The sequence below is a fragment of the Podarcis filfolensis genome (genome assembly GCF_964270895.1).
Source record: "Podarcis filfolensis genome assembly, chromosome: 4".
Taxonomy (NCBI): Eukaryota; Metazoa; Chordata; class Lepidosauria; order Squamata; family Lacertidae; genus Podarcis; species Podarcis filfolensis.
The window spans coordinates 88,540,010-88,561,120 of NC_139607.1; the positions used below are offsets into that span (position 1 = coordinate 88,540,010).

General features: G+C 45.9%; 1 protein-coding gene across 11 annotated transcripts in view; it reads right to left on the reverse strand.

Annotated features, from left to right (window-relative positions):
- FAT3 (FAT atypical cadherin 3) overlaps nt 1–21,111 on the reverse strand; it is a 455,041-nt gene that overhangs the window by 6,967 nt on the left and 426,963 nt on the right. For 4 of the 11 annotated variants that reach the window (XM_083609374.1, XM_083609372.1, XM_083609368.1 and 1 more), the window contains 6 exons: nt 18,921–19,389; nt 16,293–16,352; nt 11,295–11,448; nt 9,897–10,549; nt 8,358–8,471; nt 6,076–6,135 (listed from right to left, as the gene is read on the reverse strand). In XM_083609374.1, coding sequence (XP_083465500.1) covers nt 6,076–6,135; nt 8,358–8,471; nt 9,897–10,549; nt 11,295–11,448; nt 16,293–16,352; nt 18,921–19,389 — 1,510 coding nt within the window. Of the gene's footprint in view, nt 1–63; nt 140–6,075; nt 6,136–8,357; nt 8,472–9,896; nt 10,550–11,294; nt 11,449–16,292; nt 16,353–18,920; nt 19,390–21,111 lie in introns of all 11 variants that reach the window. The other 7 variants (XM_083609376.1, XM_083609373.1, XM_083609377.1 and 4 more) reach the window with 5 other exon arrangements.

A 21,111-nucleotide genomic window follows, 5' to 3' on the forward strand; every position in this document is an offset into this window, starting at 1 on the left:
TTTGCGAAGTATGCTTTATCTCTCTCTTGCTCACTGTGAAACAGAAAAAAAATAAGAATCTACCATTCTCAGGGCCGGTTCAAACAAATCTGGGCCCAAGTACGCTCAGATACCACGGTGAGAGGCACGGTATAACAACCTGAACAGAACAGAATAGAAAGGCAGTCAATTGGGCCACCAGAAGCAAATACGACAGAGCCCTCTCCTAGCTAGAAAGAGGAGACTTTCCATACGGAGCGTGGAATGAGGCCGGGGGAAGCAAACAGCCTGGGTTCCTTCTCTCCCTTTATCGTAGGGTCTGCTAAGGATAAGCCGCCATGGTGGGGTGCTGCTGCGCTCCCCAAAATTAAGTCACTGTTACTTACTGGGATGGAGTAAGGCAGGTGGCAGCAACCTCAGAGCCATGCGGGCACTTTGGTGGAGCCAATCCCTTGCTTCCACTGGCGCACCCACACTGTGCCAGCTTTGCTGCCACCCTGCTCCATCCCAGTAAGTGGTAGGGTGTGAGGGAGGTCCCCAGAAACCACCCCACTATCTTGGCGGCTCCAGATACCAAGTCCGACTGCTGGCCCAGATTGTTGTTATCTAGCCTTAGGGCTCATGCAGACTTCCTTTTGCACCACACATTCCAGGCACTTGAAAGCTTTGTGTCTGGGAAGTTTGTTTTCGTCCCCATGGTTTACCCAGGAAAACCCTGAATTGGAGCAAACGGCAATCCGCAGAAAAGCCATTCGCTCTGCTTCAGTGCTAAAAGGTGGGCTTTCCCAGGGAAAGCACTGGGACAAAAAACCAAAAATACAGCTTGGAAACAAGAGCTCTAAAGCCCAGATGTATGCCTAGAAACATGGATGAAAAGAAGACTGGATGAGCCCTTATTAGCAGATTGCATCTCTCCAGGCTTTCTTTCAGGCAGTGGTCTTTCTTAGCCTACCTAGAGGTGGCAGGGATTGAACCTGGGACCTTTCGCATGCAAAGCTTGCTCTGTACTGCTGAGCTGTGCAGTTTGTTCTGCAGGAATGATAATAGTATGTTTCCAAGCACAATTCAAAGTGTTGGTGCTGACCTTTAAAGCCCTAAACGGCCTCGGTCCAGTATACCTGAAGGAACGTCTCCACCCCTATCGTTCAGCCCGGACACTGAGGTCCAGCGCCGAGGGCCTTCTGGTGGTTCCCTCCCTGCGAGAAATGAGGTTACAGGGAACCAGGCAGAGGGCCTTCTTGGTAGTGGCGCCTGCCCTGTGGAACGCCATCCCAGCAGATGTCAAGGCAATAAACAACTATTCTACTTTTAAAAGACAACGGAAGGCGGCCCTGTTTAGGGAAGTTTTTAATGTCTGATGCGGTATTGTTTTTAATATTCGGTCGGAAGCCACCCAGAGTGGCTGGGGAAACCCAGCCAGATGGGCGGGGTATAAATAATAAATTATTATTATAAATTATTATAATGAGCACCACCATATCCCAATATAGGGCTGCCATTCTGCAGTTGGCAGCAGTGTCCGGGCGAAAATCGGCAAAATGTCTGGGAAAATCCGGATGTATGGCAGCCCAGTAGCCTTGAGCAAAATTAGAAAAACTCAACAACTTTGCCCCCCATCCAATCTTTCTGTCCAGACTTTTACTGTTTGGAATATGGCAACCCTATCATAATAGGTTAACAGCAAGAGGGATTTAAAGGCATAGGATGGAAAGAAGCCAGAAAGTAGGCTGTCCTTTTGGAGAAAAGGGTACTTATGATGCAGCCCTAATAGGACTTTTTTATTATTATCGGGAGATATGACCTGAACGAATTGTTCAGGGCAGACCTTCTGAAAGTAATGGACATGATAATTCATTTCTACTCTTAACAAAACTTAGGTGGAAGTAACCCTATGTTTTTCAACCATGGAGCCCAGAAGTTTACTTTTTCTTGTTTTTTAAAAAGAAGGTACGGAGCAGTCGTTGGGGCACAACTGCAGTGAAATTTACTTCGGGGAGAAAAAGACTTTCCTCCTGGAACGCTACCCCTGCAGACTGCAGAATCTTGGTGAAGCATGGGATCCTTTCAGAAGGTAGCATTTTGTGATTTGTTTGGACCACGTCTCCTGTGGTTATCATTTAAAGGCTCTCCTTAATTATAAAGGCCGAAGTGGAACACAACAGAACTGGGCTGTCCTGGATGCAGAAATTCCTCAAGCCCCGGCTGGCAAACCTGAGGTTCTGGCCAGGATTTGAGCTGGGGAAAATCCTGGCAAAACAAAAACAAAAAACCTCAATCTCTCTGTTCCTCATTTGTACAAGAACCTCCCTCCTTCAGTGTTGCTGCACCAACTGGTTTGCGTCTTTATGTGACCATATCCTGCGCCGTTTCCCTTCGGCACACAGGAGCTTTGATGGCAATGAAAGATGAACTGAAACGAGGCGAACGAGATGGTCGGCAGAAGGAAAACCCTTTCTCTCGTGACCAGTGGTTACAGCTCAGGTAGCACTGTCTGAACCGGCCCTGACTGCTCCAAAAGAACAAAACAAAAAACTGACTCAAAAGCATTGCATTGAGCGGAAACGAGGACCGTTTCTGGGTCACTGGTTTTATGCCCATACCCCACTCAGCGCGGAGGTACCGCGTGTCTTAGTGCATGTCTATATGGACAGTTTATATTTATGCTACACAGCAGAACCTCACTAACCTCCTCACTTGCCCACCATGCAGTTCAAAAGGACTTCCCTTCCTTTCCCACGTTGAAGCAAGATTTATGCAAGCAAGGTCTTGTGGATCCATCAAATGCAGAGCTACGCCCAAATACACTATAGAATATTTCGCTGTAGAGACTACAGGGACTATGGCCACCTAATTCTTGAATGTCTTCTTTCATAAATTGGTTTTGTCCTGTTTATACACATAATGCATGGGCAATTCACATTGAAATACCTATTTCTAATTGCATTTTCTCATAAAACCTGCTATTCTAAAATGTTTTCACTCAAAAAAGCATCTCTATTAAAAATAGTGTGTAAAAATGCATACAGTGGTACCTAGGGTTAAGAACTTAATTCATTCTGGAGGTCTGTTCTTAACCTGAAGCTGTTATTAACCTGAGGTACCACTTTAGCTAATAGGGCTTCCCGCTGCTGCTGCGCCGGCACTGCGCGAATTCTGTTCTCATCCTGAAGCAAAGTTCTTAACCCAAGGTACTATTTCTGGGTTAGTGGAGTCTGTAACCTGAAGTGTCTGTAACCCAAGGTACCACTGTATTGTTTTAAGTCATGACCAGATGGATGGGAGGTGGCCTACTCCTCATGGGTTACACTCCACCTGAAGGATCAGGTACGCAGCCTGCAGGTACTTCTGGATCCCTTGTTGTCGCTTGAGGCTCAGGCGACCTCAGTGGTGCAGAGTGCCTTCCATCAGCTGGTGGCCTATCTATACCCCTAACAGGACAGGGATAGCCTAACTTCTGTCATCTATGATCTGGTAACCTCCAGGTTAGATTACTGCAATACGTCACACATGGGGCTGCCTCTGGAGATGGTTCAGAACCTTCAGCTGGGGCAGAATTCAGCAGCCAGGGGCAAGGCGGTTTAAGCATGTAATCCTGATTCTGGCCTGACTGCACTGGCTGCCAAATAGTTCCCAGGCCCAATTCAAAGTGCTGGTTTTTTGACCTATAAAGCCTTAACACAGCTCAGAACTGTAATACCTCAAGGATCGCCTCTCTCCATATGAACTGACCCATACCCTGCACTCATCATGTGAGGCTCTTCTTTGTGTGCCCCCTCCATGAGAGGGTGGCAACATGGGAAGGGGCCTTTTCTGCGGTGGCTCCCTGTTTGTGGAATGCTCTCCCCAGAGAGGCTTGCCTGGTGGGTTCACTACAAATCTTTAGGTGCCAGATGAAAACTTTTTCTCTTCTCCCTGGTCTTTGGCTAATTAAATAACCTATAGCCTTTTAAACTGTGTGCGTGTGAGGGGTTTGTGTGTTATTGTTTTGTTTGTTATTATGGTATATATCCCTGTGCTTTTATATTGTAAACCACCCTGTGATCCTCAGAGGAAACGCGGCATATGAATTTAATAAATAAAATAAAAAAATAAATGGAATGAATTGCGTTGCAAAAATAAAAATCTGAAGCACAGCTTTGCTTCGATCTGTATATTAGTCCAGGAGGCGCAAAGCAGGTCAACGGATGCTGGAATTTGCAAAGAACCAATTAATCAAACTTCTTTTTTTCACATCAGGCCCATGGGCTGTGCCCCACGCTGAGGTCGGGTTCAAACTAAACTGGGGATTATTATTCTTATTCAATTTATATACTGCCCTTTATCAAAAGATCCCAGGGTGGTATGGTCCTCCAAACAAATATTCCTACTTGGATCTCCTGGTTCATTTTTACTTTTAACATTGCTAGTTAGGGACACAGTTGGGTTTAGGTACTTTGGGGGGGGGGGAGAAAAGATTTTGTTAATAGAGAAAACTGCACCATTATTATTATTATTATTATTATTATTATTATTATTATTATTATTATTATTAAAAAGCTCCTTTATGCTAAACCAGAACATTGGTCCACTTAGCCCAGTATCATTTATTCTGACCGCGTCAGCTCTTTAAAGTTTCAAGCAAGGCTCTTTCCCAGCTGTACTGCCTGAGACCATTCAATGGGACAAGCTGTGGATTAATCCTAAGGCCTTCTGCATTCAAAGCATATGCTCTACCTGGCAGACATCCAAGATGAAATGGCTTCCAAATCAGGCCTTTTGAGCAGGTGTGATCGCAACTGGAAAGCTTATCATGGCTGGGAGAAGCAGCCCAACGGGATATCCATGCTAAGGCAGGGACCTCAGCCTAAAAGGAAGCGGCTTCTATAAAAGCCAATTCTAAAGGAGCTCTCTTGAGATGGTCCGAAAGAGATTCTAGCTCTTTCCAGCTGGACTATACTATACCAGCTTCTTAATCCTGCCCACCGCGTTAGGATTTGCACTATGCTGAAGTTATCTTTGGCAGGCAGAGGCGTCTGGGATTGGACGTTTGGTATCTGGGGGATACAGAAAGCAACTTCTGGTCCTGGGTTCAAACCTCGCCACTAACACTACTGCACGAAGTAGCCTGAAGCCAGAGGCGAGGAAGCTTTTTCAGTCCAAGGTTGACAGGGGCAGGGGCTAGAGGTAAAAGTGGATGAAACAACAATTGCAATTTTTCTCATTTGCACAGCAGTCTGGTCTCTACATGCACCTGTCCATATACCACATCCATAAGAGCAAGAGGCATGATCAGAGTTCATGGACAAAATTCAGCCAGGTAAACAAACTCGGGGGCAAAGAAGGTCTAGTGAGGGTTGTGGCTTGGGGAGAGGAGGTGTGGCTTGGGGAGAGGAGGTGTGGCTTAGGGAGAGGGGGTGTGGCTTGGGGAGCATTCCAAGGGCCAGTCACAGAGGCCTGGACTGCATTTGGCCTCTGGGCCAGAAGCTTCCCAGCTCCGTCTTAGGCAAACCACTGTTTCTCAGTCTCTGCCAGCTATATGCAGAAGACAGCATGATTGGCTTATTTTACAAGGTGATTTAAATTACGCTTTTTGAGGAAGCGGGGTCTGCCCCATTAAAAAATTGGCTAAATTTGGCTAAACAAGTTGGCTCCACAAAAACGTGAAGCTTTGCTCTTTGTGTATTGTTTATTTACCACGGTGTCACTGTGCTTTGGATAAGCTAGCAATGCGCCTGATGCCGCAGCATCTTGTCAAATCCATTTTTTCTTTGGGGACGCTTTCTGACAACGTAATCCCTCTGGGACCATCAGGACTGCAAAAGACACTGCATGTTGGGGTGGGTGGGGCGAACCAAACCCCAAACCCACTCTCATCCTAAACACTGACTCTCTGATGTCAACAGAAGTCATAAGAATGAACTGCTTGCCTTCCTCCCAGGCCACCCTCCTCCCCACCTTAAAGACCTTGCTTATTCGTCAAATGAAATCGTTTGCTGCGGCCTGGCTAGTTAGGGTGAGTTAATGAGTTTCTGCTGCGGCTTTTCACACAGAAGAACAAAACGGAAAAACAACGAGGCGGCAATTCAGGAGAAATAGTTTTTAAAAATGATTAAATACCTTCATTTTCTATATTGTCAACTACGTTGTTGACAAGCTGTATGACAGTCACTATGGAAGCTTGTGGGAGAAGGAGAGCAGAAATAAAGGGAAGGGTAGCTTCATGTTAGTATTTATAACACACAACGTTCTAAGGCTACCAATATTAAATTCTCACAGCGCAGACAGGGTTGCTGGGACCAGGGGTGGGTGGAGGAAGTCTATGGGCATGGGAAGGGGGGGCGGTGACATTAATGAATTATGCAGCGGCTTGAAGGACATTTCAATTTCAGATAATCCCATACAATTCCACCCCCCGCAACAGAAAAGCAAATGGGGATACATTCAAAGGCAGTACTTTCAGAAAGCTCATATGCAGTGATGAATATCAGTTCATAAATTCAGCCTGGATTGTCCAGCAGATTCAATTAACCAGGACAGTATCTTGCCTACCTGACACTAATCTCTAATTAATCCTCGCTTAAAGGCCTCCAAAGGCAAGCTGCTATCCTCCTGGCGACCATTATCTTTTTAGGCAATCACAAGGATATGAGATGGTGTGAAAGTCTTTTGGTCTAAATCTTTTTTCCAATAAGAACGCTTTTACTTTATTATACTGTGCCTACAAGAACAAAGCCCTTGTGGGGGAAACGAACAAATCGAGCAGTCTTAATTAAAAGATCATCACCAAATAGCTTTCGTTGAAGGCAGGGCTAGCCAAAGTCGTGCCCTGCAGATGTTGGGGACGACCACTCCAATCAGCTAGCATGGCCAATCACCATGGATGAGGAGAGTTGATAGTCCAAAACATCAGGCTACCCTTGATTTAAGGAACTAGCTTAAAATCCAAACACTGTTATAGATCAAAGATGGCTACTAGGGGCATCAATGGAGGGGGGGGGCTGACGGTCGCCTCAAAATTTTTCAAGGATAGGGCCAGCCCGCCTCAAAATTCTGCGGCGGCCACAAGTGCATGCAGCACAACATGCTCACCTCATTTGCACACACCCGTGCATGAGTGACGTCAGCATGTTGCACGGCGTGCAAGCATGTTGCACGGCGTGCAAGCATGTTGCACGACATGTGCGCATGCTGCGCCGGTCTCCTTAATTGTGGGGGCAAGCCGACATGCTTGATGGCCACACTTTCAGCACTGGGGCTGCCGCATTTTCACCAGCTTTGTAGAAGAGGGACATTTCATCTCAGAAGCAACCAGGTGAAGAACTGATGGACTCCTTATCTGTGTCATATAGCAACATACTGAGCCGGACAGCTAGAGTTCCACCTAGTCCAGTATTCCGTACTCGGACCAGAAGTGGCTCTCTTGGTTCTCAGATGGAGTTCTTTTCCAACGACTGTGACCTGATCCTTTAACCCAGTGATGGCCAAATTGGTCCTCCAGGTGTTTTGGGACCACAACTCCCATCATCCCTAGCTAACAGGACAGTGGTCAGGGGTGATGGGAACTGAAGTCCCCAAACAGCTGGAGGGCCAAGTTTGGCCATCACTGCTTTAACCAAATGCAGAATTTTAGAATCTTCTGCACGCAGAATGTGTGCTCTGCCACTGATCTGAATTTGTAAGATTTTAAAATATCCTCCCTTGTGATGATTATTTTGTAAAGGTAAAGGGACCCCTGACCATTAGCACCAGTCGTGGCCGACTCTGGGGTTGTGGCACTCATCTCGCTTTATTGGCCGAGGGAGCCGGCGTACAGCTTCCAGGTCATGTGGCCAGCATGACTAAGCCGCTTCTGGAGAACCAGAGCAGCACACGGAAACGCCGTTTACCTTCCCGCCAGAGCGGTACCTATTTATCTACTTGCACTTTGACGTGCTTTCGAACTGCTAGGTTGGCAGGAGCTGGGACTGAGCAACGGGAGCTCACCCCGTTGCGGGGATTCGAACCGCTGACCTTCTGATCGGCAAGTCCTAGGCTCTGTGGTTTAACCCACAGAGCCACCCGTGTCCCGATTATTTTGTAGTAGTTTGTAAAAAAGTATTTATACCAGAATAGACGTCTTCAGCATAGCAAACTTTAGGGAAAGCAGGCATGGACTGTTCTTTAAGTCAGTTACCTCTGACTTAAGTCAGTTACCTCTGGCACAAAGCTCTGCATAGCTGATCGTGCTCCTTTCCCCTTCAGCTAGGAGCCATTCCAGGAGAATCTGTACTAGAGAGTGGACACACCATGCTATTCAGCATTTCAGTTATCCACAGCACAAGAAAGTCTCATAGAACACCAGTATACATATAATACACTCTTGGTGATAAGTGAGGGGGTTATGATAGCTATGCCATTACCATTATCATCGCCCGAGTCTGACTGGTAAGAACTGAGGGACTGGACTTCAGAGTTGCTGCCTTTATTGCTTCCTGAAAAACAGGTCACCTCTTCCACGTCATCAAGTCCTTTGCCTAGACATACAAAAGAAAGGAAGGAAATTGGCGGGGCAGGTACACAAATCTTTACTGAATCTAATAATGTGCAATCAAAGCTACTTCAACTATTATTATTACTGTTGTTATATTCAATATATTTACATCCTGCCCATTCCTGCCAAGTTGGAATTCAAGACGGTATTTAAAATAATTACCGTATTTTTCGCTCTATAAGACGCACCAGAACACAAGACGCACTTAGTTTTTGGAGGAGGAAAACAAGAAAACAAATATTCTGAATCTCAGAAGCCAGAACAGCAAGAGGGATCACTGCGCAGTGAAAGCAACAATCCCTCTTGCTGTTCTGGCTTCTGGGATAGCTGCGCATCCTGTATTCGCTCCATAAGATGCACACACATTTCCCCTTACTTTTTAGGAGGGGAGAAGTGAGTCTTATAGAGCAAAAAATACAGTAATTATAAGAATCAACCCAGCTTAAAAGATTTTAAAAATAAAAAACTCTCCTCCGTGCTCTTTTCACCCCCTTCTGCTGCCTTATCTGCTAAAGGAAAAGATAAAGACAGCGGGAATATTTGGAAGGCTGGTGGTGGCAGAATTCTGACACCCAAATGTGGCCCAAAGGCTGGCAATTAACAACCCCCATTTTAGCGAAAAGGTAGGTGCATCTGCCTCACCACAAAAATGTGAGTTGTTCGAAGACCACTCCATGTGCAGCCGTAATGCACCCCCCATTTATCCTTTCGTGTTGTATATTTTTAGGTTGTGAAGGTGAGGGCAGGGACTGTGTGTTATTCTCTCTTGATCTGCAAGCCAGTCCGACAGCCATGGTGGGAATAAATTAATGAGTGAATGAAGTAAGAAATAGGGGGCAGGGAGAGCCCTGTAATCCACATGTTTAGAAAGCTGGCATGAGTTTGACTTTGTGGTTTTGACTTTCTTAAGTTATGCTAGAAAAATGCAACCTGTGCTGCTGATAGTGTGACTCATGCAATACATTGGCAATCAATCTACACAGAACAATAATTATACATACTTTATCACTGTCTACAACTTTATTAACATCTATCTACAACTTCACTAGCATCTCTGGGTATTGTGAACTTATCTTGGTATCTTCATGAACTTATCTAAAAGACTGAGTTAAGCATTTGAAAAATCTATTGAAACCAGACATTATAAGTTCATTTTAGGCTGGGTAGTTCGCAAGTCTCTGTGGCTTGGTTTAATGTTTTGTATTTTGATAAAGTATGTACAATTATTTGTATGTTGATAAAGTATGTACAATTATTGTTTTCTGTAAGTTATGGCTGCAAAATTTCTAGTGATAATTTTATTGCTTCTATCTTGTTCGCAAGCCTCTTTTGAGGTTTCTTCCTACAATCGAAGCAGTATACAAAATTTCGCGAAACCAATAAATGTGCCTCTGCCTAAACCACTCACTTTCAGTGCCGTTTTCCCAGGTCTTCCTGATGGAGTCGCAGTCGGAACGGCACGGAGACACGGCAGGAAGGTTGGGGGCCACACTGCACACGACGACTCCTCGCCTGGCTGTCAGGATCCGAGGAGACTCTGGGTGGAACGTTGTCATCTCCTGATGCTCCACCCCGAGCCCATCGACGATCTTGTCCAAATTGTTCCTTGAGTCGCTTTGGAAGCAAGGGGTGTAGGCCATGGGCCTCACGGGGACCTGAGGCGGCCCCACCTCCTGATAAATATTGCGGCCATCCCCGCTGTTCCTCATGTTTTTGAACTGAATCCCGTTGCTCTTGTGAAGCAGAGCGGCGGTCGCCGGGTCTTGCACCAAGGTGATGTTGTTGCGGGAGTAGTTCTTCCTGAACACTTTCTTGCGGAACACTACGAAAAGGACGACCAACAGGAATATGACGAAAAGCACGACAGCGATGCCGATGAGCTCCTCTTTGCCCACGTAAGAATGGCCGGCTTGGATGTTTGGGACGACCACCGGTCTCAGCCCACAGTGCTGGCCCACGTATCCCGGAGTGCAGTTGCATAGAAAGGACCCAAATACGTTGACGCAAGAGCCGCCATTTTCACACTCTTCTCTCTCGCATTCATTAATATCCTCCTCACACCTGAAGGGGGGAAAAGTAGGGGTGACATCAGAGGCCACAAGTGGCCCTCTAGGAGCATCTCTGCCACCATCAATCAGCCCAGACACTGAGATCCAGCATCGAGGACCTTCTGGCAGTTCCCTCCCTGTGAGAAGTGAGGTTACAGGGAACCAGGCAGAGGGCCTTCTCGGTAGTGGCGCCCACCCTGTGGAATGCCCTCCCATTAGATGTCAAAGAGATAAACAACTATCTGACTTTTAGAAGACATTTGAAGGCAGCCCTGAATAGAGAAGTTTTTAATGTTTAATGTTTTACTGTGCTAATGTGTTTTATTTGTTGGAAGCCGGACAACCCAGTCAGACTGGGACAACCCAGTCAGGGCCCATCTCCTTCCCCTTGAGCGTTTTCTCATGTGCTCTCAGATCATTACTTTATACACAGAGCAAAGGGCTGAGCTAGGCTGGCCTTCTTCAGATGATGTCCTCCTGAACTTTGGACTACAACTCCCATCTTCCCTGACCATTGGCTATCCTGATTGAGGACAATGGGAACTGCAGTCCAAATCATCTGGAGGGCACTGGGTTGGGGAAGGTTGAGTTAGGCCAATGGTCCTCATTGTGCTTACTTGCACTAACTCTTCAAGGCTCCCCCCCCCCACTTTGCTACAAGATGATCTTGTTTACCGGCGATGCTGGACCTGTAACCTAGGTGCATAGTACCGCTTGACCTCCAACACCTGCCCAGGCAGTACAAGCATCAAACTTACGTCAGTCCCGTTAACCCGCTCTTGCAGTTGCAGATGAAAGCGTTGCCAATGGGATCGCATGAGCCTCCGTTGCGACAAGGATTTGGAAAGCAGGCAGTGATCTCAGACTCGCAGTTTCGCCCGGTGAACTGAGAGAGGCAGCTGCACTGGTAACCTAAGGTGTTTTAAAAACAAACAAAAAAACAAACACACAAATCAAAGATTGCTCTCCAAACATGATACAGTACAGTTTGCCTATTAGCATTCATAAGTGGGGCTTTATTTCCCCCTAGTGGCTGGCTTAAGAATACGGCTTGTTTTGGAGCCATAAAAATCTACAGCTTTCAGTTGCAAGGTCTGAGGAACAACTTCCCGTATTACACTGTTTAAGCATAATCTCTATTTAGGCAAAACGTCATGTCTGAATGACCTTAGGCGACAATGATTTTAGAGATCCCATGTTGATCGCAATCTTTTTTTAACAAAGAGGTTGAAGGACATTTAAGCTTAATATAAAAGAAGACCAGTGGGGCGAGTTTTTTTAATAAAAAAAACAGTGTTTCTTTAACACTATCAAAGAGTAGCCATACTTCTGGATAATAGCTGATCCGTCTTATTGCAATGCTCTCTCCCCACAAAAGGAGTGGGGAACTTGCAGCCCTCCATGTATTGCTTGATTCCAGCTCCCATCAGCCTCCACGAATGTGGTAAATGGTCAGGAATGATGGGAGTTGTGGGTCAACAACACTTGTAGGGCCACAGGTTACCTGTACCTGTTCTATAACACGCCTGTTTAAGTTGTGATCTTCTCCCTAAGTTGAATGCTGTTTTTGCAAGTCTCAGTTTAATCAATGTTCTGATGAGCCATGTATGGGAGGGGTGGGCTATATTTGGCTTAGTAGGGGTCACAAGCTGGGTCCAGCAGATGAACTGGGGGATTCTCAAAAGTGATTCCAAGAATGCCTTTCAGTTTGGAATGTGCTGCTGTTGGTGGAAGAAATAAGCAAGAGACAACTTGTGTAAAATTGAATGCAAATTCTAGTCAATGCACACACTGAATTTCACAGCTATGTGAAATACAGGAGCTGATTTCATCATCATGTGTGAATGAAAAGTGAGAGAAGCTTCAGTGGCTGCAAACAAGTGCCATCAACTACTTGCACAGCTGTTTCTGTATTTGGCAGGTGGTGTGTGTTTGCAATGTACAAAAAGGATATTGTACGGAATGTTAAATGCCACCTGCAACTTTTCTGCCAATGGGTGATATCTCAGTAAGTCATACTCAGAGTAAACCCATTGGAACCAATGGATGTAATTGCACAATGCCCAAAATATTTCCCCGACAGGACAAAAATAAGCACTGTCGACCCATCAGTAGAAACAGGTTAATTTGACTGAAGCCAATGCATAAATGACTATCCCTTCAATATGGTTTCAAGAGATATTTCATCTTTTATCTCTCAAACTGCACAGAAGCTGATGAAGTTACAACAGTGTCTTACACAGGAATCACAAATAGGGCTTGATTCAGTTATTTGATCCTTTTTGCTGAAAACAAATGCACTTGAGGGCTTAAATCCACAAACCAGTTAGCTGGAGAACTCTGATTTAAGAATCCTTTAACTCCATCAAGCAACCAAATACAATGCTTTGGTTTAAATCTTTTCTGAAAGGTAAACAGAGGCTTCCTTTCTGAAGTGGAATAAATGAATACCTTTGCTTCCTGTGTGCTATTTTTTGGGCTGATTCATACATGACATTATTTATTTGTTTGTACATCTGAGATGTACACTTGACCGGATGAAGCGTGAACAACAAGAGAAGAGAAGAAACTTGTGTTTACAGAGATGTGTACCACCCATACCCTTGCATTAGGGGACAGGGGAGTTTTAGAAATTTGACCTTTCTGAATTCTGATATAAATTGATATGTGAATCTGAGCTTAGATATCCACTGGCTTTTGGATTTTTTTGAATGTCCCAACAAAATTCTCATCTAAAAAAAAAAAGTATTAAAATGATGTTTAAAAACAAATGCTTGGAATCATTGAATCATAGGGACCCCAGGGGTCATCTAGTCCAACCCCTGGAGGCAGTGATAGTCACCACCCTGGATGGCTTTATAGAGGGCTGGCCAAATTCGGGGAGTGGGGTGGGCTTTCAATGGCTACTAGCACAATGGCCACGTTCTGCCTCTACTGTCAGAGATGATGATGATGATGATGATAATATTTTTTTATTATTATTTATACCCCGCCATTCCCAGTTCAGAAAACCGGGCTCAGGGCAGCTAACAACAAATTTAAAACACTTAATTGTGATACAACAAAAAAACCAGCATAAAATACAGTATAAAAGCATGAATAATAATAAATTCAAAAATCAAAAATCAATTTAGGGGGAAATCCATCCAATAAACATTAGATGATCACCAGGGCTAGCTGGCTAGATTAGTCCTATTTGGGCTAGCGAGGAGACCAGGGGAGAATTAGCTGTGGGATCCCAGAGCAGGTAATCTTCATAAAAGGGGGAGGGGAAGGGAAGGAAGGGGAATAAAAGATCAGGCTAAATTCAAATTGAAAGCCAGGCAGAATAGCTCTGTCTTACAGACCCTGCGGAAGGAGGTTAAATCCTGCAGGGTCCTGGTCTCATGGGACAGAGCATTCCATCAGGTCGGAGCCATCACTGAGAAGGCCCTGGCCCTGGTGGAGGATAATCTGACTTCCTTAGGGCCTGGGACCTCTAAACTATGGTTATTCGTGGACCTTAAGGTCCTCTGCGGGGCATACCAGGAGAGGCGGTCCAGTAAATATGAGGGCCCTAAGACACAAATACGCCTCTGGATACCCCAACTGCTGGGGACTGCAGGTGGGCAGAGTGCTGCTGTGCTCCTGTCCTGCTTGAAGACTTCCCACAGGCATCTGGTTGGCCAGTCAGAACAGGATGCTGGACTAGAAAGGCCATTGGCCTGAACTGGCAGGCTCTTCTTATGACATGTGTTATAAGAATTTTAAGGTCTTAGATATGTAATAAACGTACCAAGCAAACACATACATAAATATATAAACCACAGGTCTGGAGCAGCACAGGAAGACAGTCCTGAAACCATTTTGACTCCCAAGCTGACCAAATGTTTCTCTGCAAGGAGGGAGGAGGTGAAAAAACCTTCCTTGTTACAGGAATTTAGTAATCACCATCTCAAAGGAATGGCCAGACTATCAGGAAAGGCAATCAGATAAGGCCTTATCAGATAACACGGCAGATAGGAAAAACAACAACATTCAAATTTCTGTTGTAGACCACCTTTTCTGTGATGTAGGTATGATGTTTGTGGGGGGTGGTCTTGGGTTACACCCCTTCTGTGATGTATGTATGATATATGGAGGGGTGGTCTTGAGCTCCAGGGCAGGGAATTTAAATTGTCTATATAAGGGCAGGCACACCTTTGTTCTGGATCCTCCTCTCTGTGAGGGGAGCACCCTGTTACAACAGCTTTAATAAAGATCAGGCTTACTACCTGCTTTGCTTCTCAGTATTCTCTGGTTGGCCTCTGTTATTTTCTCCTACCAATAGGGAACCCACGTAAGGACTCTATACTGTGGTACCTTGGGTTACAGATGCTTCAGGTTGCAGACGCTTCAGGTTACAGAATCTGCTAACCCAGAAATAGTTCCTTGGGTTAAGAACTTTGCTTCAGGATGAGAACAGAAATTGTGCAGTGGTGGTGCAGCAGCAGTGGGAGGCCCCATTAGTTAAAGTGGTGCTTTAGTTTCAGGTTAAGAATGGACCTCTGGAACGAATTAAGTTCTTAACTCGAGGTGCCATTGTATGGGCTCTTGGATACCCCATAAGGGAAAAAGGGCAGATTTTGTTTACAACACATGTCCCTGGTTCACAGTGACTGAGTAATGTGCGGAAAGGCCTTCAGTCCCGTTCTACCGCGGCTGCCGCCAGCATCTCTTCCGGCAAACGCAATCCTCTGCCACACATGGCTGAAGTTTGAGGGCATCTGACAAAGAGCAGAGACCTTGCACCCAGCCCCATTTAATTACGTATGCTCTTTTTAATGTGCAGAGGATCTCTTGGGCTAACAAATTTATTTTGCCTTGGAACTGGAGGCGGGAGAGGAAAGAAAAAAAAAAGAGTGGCCACATCGATGTCACAGCAGATTGCTTTATAGATTGGCTGGCGCACAGTTAGGGCCCATTGCTTTAGAATTATGGCACCATAACAATCCTTTATTTACATATACTGCTGAGACAGTGAAAAAAAAACCCCCCGAGCAAATAGATTTCCTAACGAGAGAAAAAGAGAGTGAGCCTGCATGCTGAAATATCCCCCCAGGGTGTTCGCTTTCCAGCAGCAGCAGCAGCAACAACGAAGGCATGGAGGCCTAAGTAGCTTTGGAGCAGAGAATGTAGAGGCAAACCATTTCACTGCAGAGCTGTTTATATGCCTCTCATAATAAAATGAACCCATCATTTGGAGATGTATTCACGCAGCCCATTCCCCTCCCAGCAGCCAATGTAAAATGTGAAATATCTAACTCTGCCTGGGGGGAGGACAGAAGGGGGAAATTATCCTAAAGTGATTTGTTAGAAAGGTTTCAATTTGCACATCACGCTATTTGCTGACTGGTCGTGTAAATAGACTCCAGCGAAATCAATAGGAAGAGGAGCCTGGTTTCCTCCTTTTACTTAGTTTATTCATGCGGCGAACGCTTGACCTAATTTATTATACGCCGTCCAAGTTAAAGTTAGGCATTTGTTTTATCCTCACTCCCCAGGGACGTAAATAATCTTGTTTAGCAATTTCCTTGAAAGCTTCTACATCTTTTGAATTATTACCCTTCTTTCCTTGCTGGGTCCTGCTACGTGCTCTCTTTCCTCAACCTCCTATTTGCAGATAAAGAGCCATTAAACATACAAGTTAGCCCCAACATGCGCCCTGATGCCTCATATTAAATTCCAAGCCTGCTGTCTTTACTTGTTTAATGTGCTAAAGCTTTTACATTCACTACCTTTCAGCTCTCTGGGCACCATCTTCAGTTCAGCTGACGTGCCCTCAAGCTCACTCCCCGCTAAACCAAAGCAAACGAGAAAGGAGTCAGCGTTAATATTCGTACCGCACAGGGATTTTCTGAACCAAACGGGGAAGAACTACTGAGATTGGGAGTCAGGGTCATGCAGGACGGCTACTGAGCAGCGTCCTGGCATTGCTTAAGTGTCCCCTGAACCTCCATAGCATATGACAGCTCAGTTGGTAGAGGCATGGTGCTGATGATACCAAGTTTGCAGGTTCGATCCCCAATAAGGGGCAGCTGCATATTCCTGCATGGCAACTCTGTGATTCTATGGTTTCCTGCATCCTTGTGTGGGATAAGTGTCCTGTGTACAGCAACAGTCTGAGAAGGGCTCCTGGACGGGTCAATCGACGGATGGGAGAGGAATTGCAGGTCAAGGGAAATTCAAATTCAGTTCCTGGGTGGTTCAGGACGCGAATGCCCTCTCGTGGGCCAAGATTCAGGGCCAATCTGGACATTGCAACAAATTGCATATTTTGCGTGCCCCATGTCTAGGCAAAGCATTGGTGTCGTAATATCTGAAGAGCAACTCCTCCTAACAGGGAACCCAAGTGGTGAGTGCCAACAGACTTGGAGCTGATATGAGACCACTGAGAAGGAAGAGGGAGGCATCAAGGGAACCCCAAAATTTGCAACAGTAGAAAACTAAGGGGGAAACTCCTCCTTCCCCAGTAGCTGAATGAGGACTGCTCATGTTCAATAGCTGTGTAATGTTGAGTGCAAGCTGGAGGAGAAAAAATGGTGGGGAATTGGGGAGTGATTCCCTGCTTTAGTTCCCTGCATCTTACTCATATCCTGCAGGACAGCACAGTTGGCTGCCCAGAACCCTGAAGAGGAGCACTCTCCTCTTAGAGAGGAGGATAGGCAGCCATGTTTTGTTGCAGGTCCCAGGTGTATAAGTGAGATGAGCAACGTTCAGTTGCACATCCAGCTTGTGAATCTTATCTACACAAGTTTCCCTTTGTGATATTGTGGCAGACGACAAGCTGGGAATGCGAAACAGTTGCATCTGTCGCTGTGTGCCTGCAGACACACCTTAGGCTTGCACGAGGATGCATCAGCACAGTGGAATCCTGAGTGCTTGGGCTTCCACTGCAGCCTAAAGCAAGAATCATGGAATTGCAGAGGTGGAAGGGACCCTGAGGGTCTTCTAGTCCAACCCCCTGCAATGCAGGAACATCAGCGAAATTTAGAAGCTCAGAAGGCATTCTCAGACAAAGAAATAATAAGCATATGTATGCATGTAGGTGTGTGTGTATATATTTCTGTGATTAACAAAACAGAGATTTTATTTTTGTGGCAAAACATTTCCGCCTTCATCAGTGTGTGTGTTTCTTTTTTAATCAGAGCAGCTGACGAAGGTGGAAAGGGAAACGTTTTGCCATATAAATATCTGTTTTGTTAATCACAGTAACGTGCATATATATTATTTTAGTGATGAACCAAATCCCCAAAGGGATCAAGAGCAAGTTTGTGTGAAGAGCTGTTTGATGCTTAGCTCTCTATCTCTCTATTTGTGGGGCAATCCTATCTCAGGGATGTTTTTGATTAGGACAAGGGAGCTATTGGGTCTGTCTGAGGTCACGATTCTATGGACCAGTTCACATTTAAAGTGACCCGCAAACAGCAGCCAGGCAGAGGAAGGTCATTTGTAAGAATTGTACATGTACAGTGGTACCTCTGGTTAAGAACATAATTCGTTCCGGAGGTCCGTTCTTAACCAGAAACTGTTCTTAACCTGAGGTACCACTTTAGCTAATGGGGCCTCCCACTGGTGCGCTATTTCTGTTCTCACCCTGAAGTAAAGTTCTTAACCCGAGGTACTACTCCGGGGTAGCAGAGTCTGTAATCTGAAGCATTTGTAACCTGAAGCGTTTGTAACTCAAGGTACCACTGTACTTCCACTTCTTCTGGAATACAGTGGACCCTCTGGATACAGATTTAATTTGTTCTTGGGGTCCGTGAGCACCCTGAAAAATCTGTAACCAGAGGCGCCGCTTCTGCACATGGTGTGATAGAGCACTTCTGTGCATGCGCGTGGCAGGCAGAGCGCTTCTGGACATGCGGCGAAACCCAAAAAATACTTCTGGGTTTGACGCTTTCACAACCCAGAGATTACGTATCCAGAGAGGTACGTAACCCGAGAGTCCACTGTATATGTTTGCAACAGCTAGATGTGGCACTTCCATTTGGATGTATTCATTCTTTACGAAGGCCTCCTTTGCTGCCACAAACTCAGTTGTGACCCAGCCTACTTGGCTCCAGAAATGCTTCCACACAGCCTGCCATAATGGCCAAATGACCCGACAATGCTATTGATCAGAGCTGGAAGGGACGCAGCAAGATGTTGCTAATTGAAATGAGGCAGATTATTAAGCTGATAGTTCTGTGCCAAGAAGGAAGCAGAGGCTGTTTCCAACCCATTCCTTAGTTCAACAAAACCTCTTTCTCTCTCAACGCCCCCCCCGCCCCCAAACGGTGACCGCTGGCATGAGAAACTTAAAGCTCAACCAATCTCCCTCCCCGCCACCTCCGGAAATGTAAGACTGAATGCAAGATATTCACCACCAGATGGCACACTCAGACAAGTCCCTCCATTCTGGCAAGGGCTCCTCTCGCAGGCATCCGGATACAGCACACAGCCCAGCTTCAGCTCAGTCAGGCCGACCACTTCTGCAAAGCTGCTGCGCTTGTTCTGCAGCGGCAGCTCGTTGTTGTTGAGGACGACGGAGTCCAAGCAGCCCTGGAAGCCGCTCGAGACCTGCATGGCTCTCTTGTCCGTCAGGCTCCGGACGTTGTCCACCTGCACCTGGGCGCCGAAGTAAACTGAGCTGTCGGTGCTGAGCGTCTGGAAGTAGAGCGGGGCTTTGCGGCGCTCCACGTAGCTGTCGTCGAGCGACAGGCTGGTGAAATTCCGGTTCAGCTCCAGGAAGACCGAGTGCCAGCTCCCATCATTAACAGCCCTGCCGGAAATCCCCAAGATGCCCGGGCCGGTTCCACAGTCCAGCTGGAACCACAGTTTGCCATCCACGATCTGCAACGGGAAAGCGGAAATGTCAGGACAATGATGGACTGCGTGCCCTTAGATTTGTTCCATAATGCAATGTGGTCAGCATCAGCAGTGTGCACTAACATTCTGCTGTTATTGATCGCAGCAGGATGGTGGTTACATTTAAGTGACCTGCAAAGTACAGGCATCTCCCCAATTACATATGTGTTGCTGGGAAATAAATAAACAGGTTCACACCTGAAAATGGTGAGAGAGAGCTGCAGGGTCCTTGTGGCTCATGAGGAGACCCTCCCTGGAGCCCGAAGAGGATGTCAGTGAGGGTGGAGGAAGCCCCAAACAGACTGGAGGTGAGGCGGGGCTTTGTTTACATTGCTGAGTGTAACAGCTGACGTGTGGGGTAGTGCAGCAGCAAGAGTCACTTTCCCACATGTCATCCAGCCTCCTGCTGGCCCCAGAGCTTCAATTCAACTTGTGGATATTTTTGGATACAGTACTTTTTGTATTGATTGGAGAGAGAGTGGCAGAGAGGGTGTTTAAAGGCTTCTCCCCACTTTACGCAATTTCACATGTGTGTGGGGGCCTGGAACGTAACTCCCATGTTAGTTGGGGACGCCGCCGCCGCCTGCACTGGGATTCTGCTCCAGCAACTTCTGTGCATTAGGTTGCTTAGGGATATATTCACATGTACTGATCGGTGCAGGACTAGCTACTGTTGAAGACTCCATTGCCATGACAATTTATTTTTAGCAGTTGACTTTATAACACCATCTCTGCACTTCCTGAGCTGAAGAAGCCTTCACCGCCCCTTTGCCTTTGTTTGCATGTCTCTGCTATCTGACTCATCTTTGCCTCTATACAACAGGGCAAACCCTATTGCTCTTAGAACACGGTTTTTTTTTTTTTTTGCTTGCTTCCAGTCTGCCTCCTGCTGCTGCTACAACTTCCTAGTGTCCCTCTCAGTCACTCCTATTGCTTCTTCCCACTCTGCTAATAACCAGAGCTGGCCTCTGCCCGTTTACAGTACATTGCATTACATTGTGAATGGACTGCAATATTGCAATGACAGCGGGAAGCAGCTGCTGGCAAATGTCCTAAAAATGACCTAACCAAATGGCTTGTGACTAGTGATGGGCAAGCCACCCATGGACTGCCTGAGAGACAACCGTTACAGAACAACAAACCCCTGTGTTGCAAAGTTAACACAACAAACAATGCAAGCAACACGAAGACCAGTATACTAGATAGCACTGCAATTCTTATTGCATAATATACATGATTTAGTACAACAAAAACAAAATGGGTACACTTGTAAATTCTCTAATATATTTGAAATCAAATGAACACACGTCTGTCGGTCTTTGAAAGTCCGTAGAAGTATAATAAGTCTACGGTTGAAACAAAGTAATAGATGCTATCTTGTGGGATAAACGGTAAAAGATTTTTAGGTGTTCATGGTGCCGAAGTGGTAAGTGATTATATATTCTCATGACCACTGCTCCTTGTGCATTTTTCTAATTTATGGGTTGTGCTGAAGAAGATTCCAGCGAAACAGTCAGATTATCTGGGATCACTGTCCTACGTTGTTATTCACTTACTACTTCGGCACCATGAAGCAACCTTAGCTGTCCCCGTCCCACACGTCCTGTCCCACCGCACAAGTTGGGAAATAGTTCTAGTTCCTCCTAGATCCCTTGCCCTCAACTGACAGCTCTTGCAAAGTCAAGGGTGGTCTAGGCAGTCCTTCTC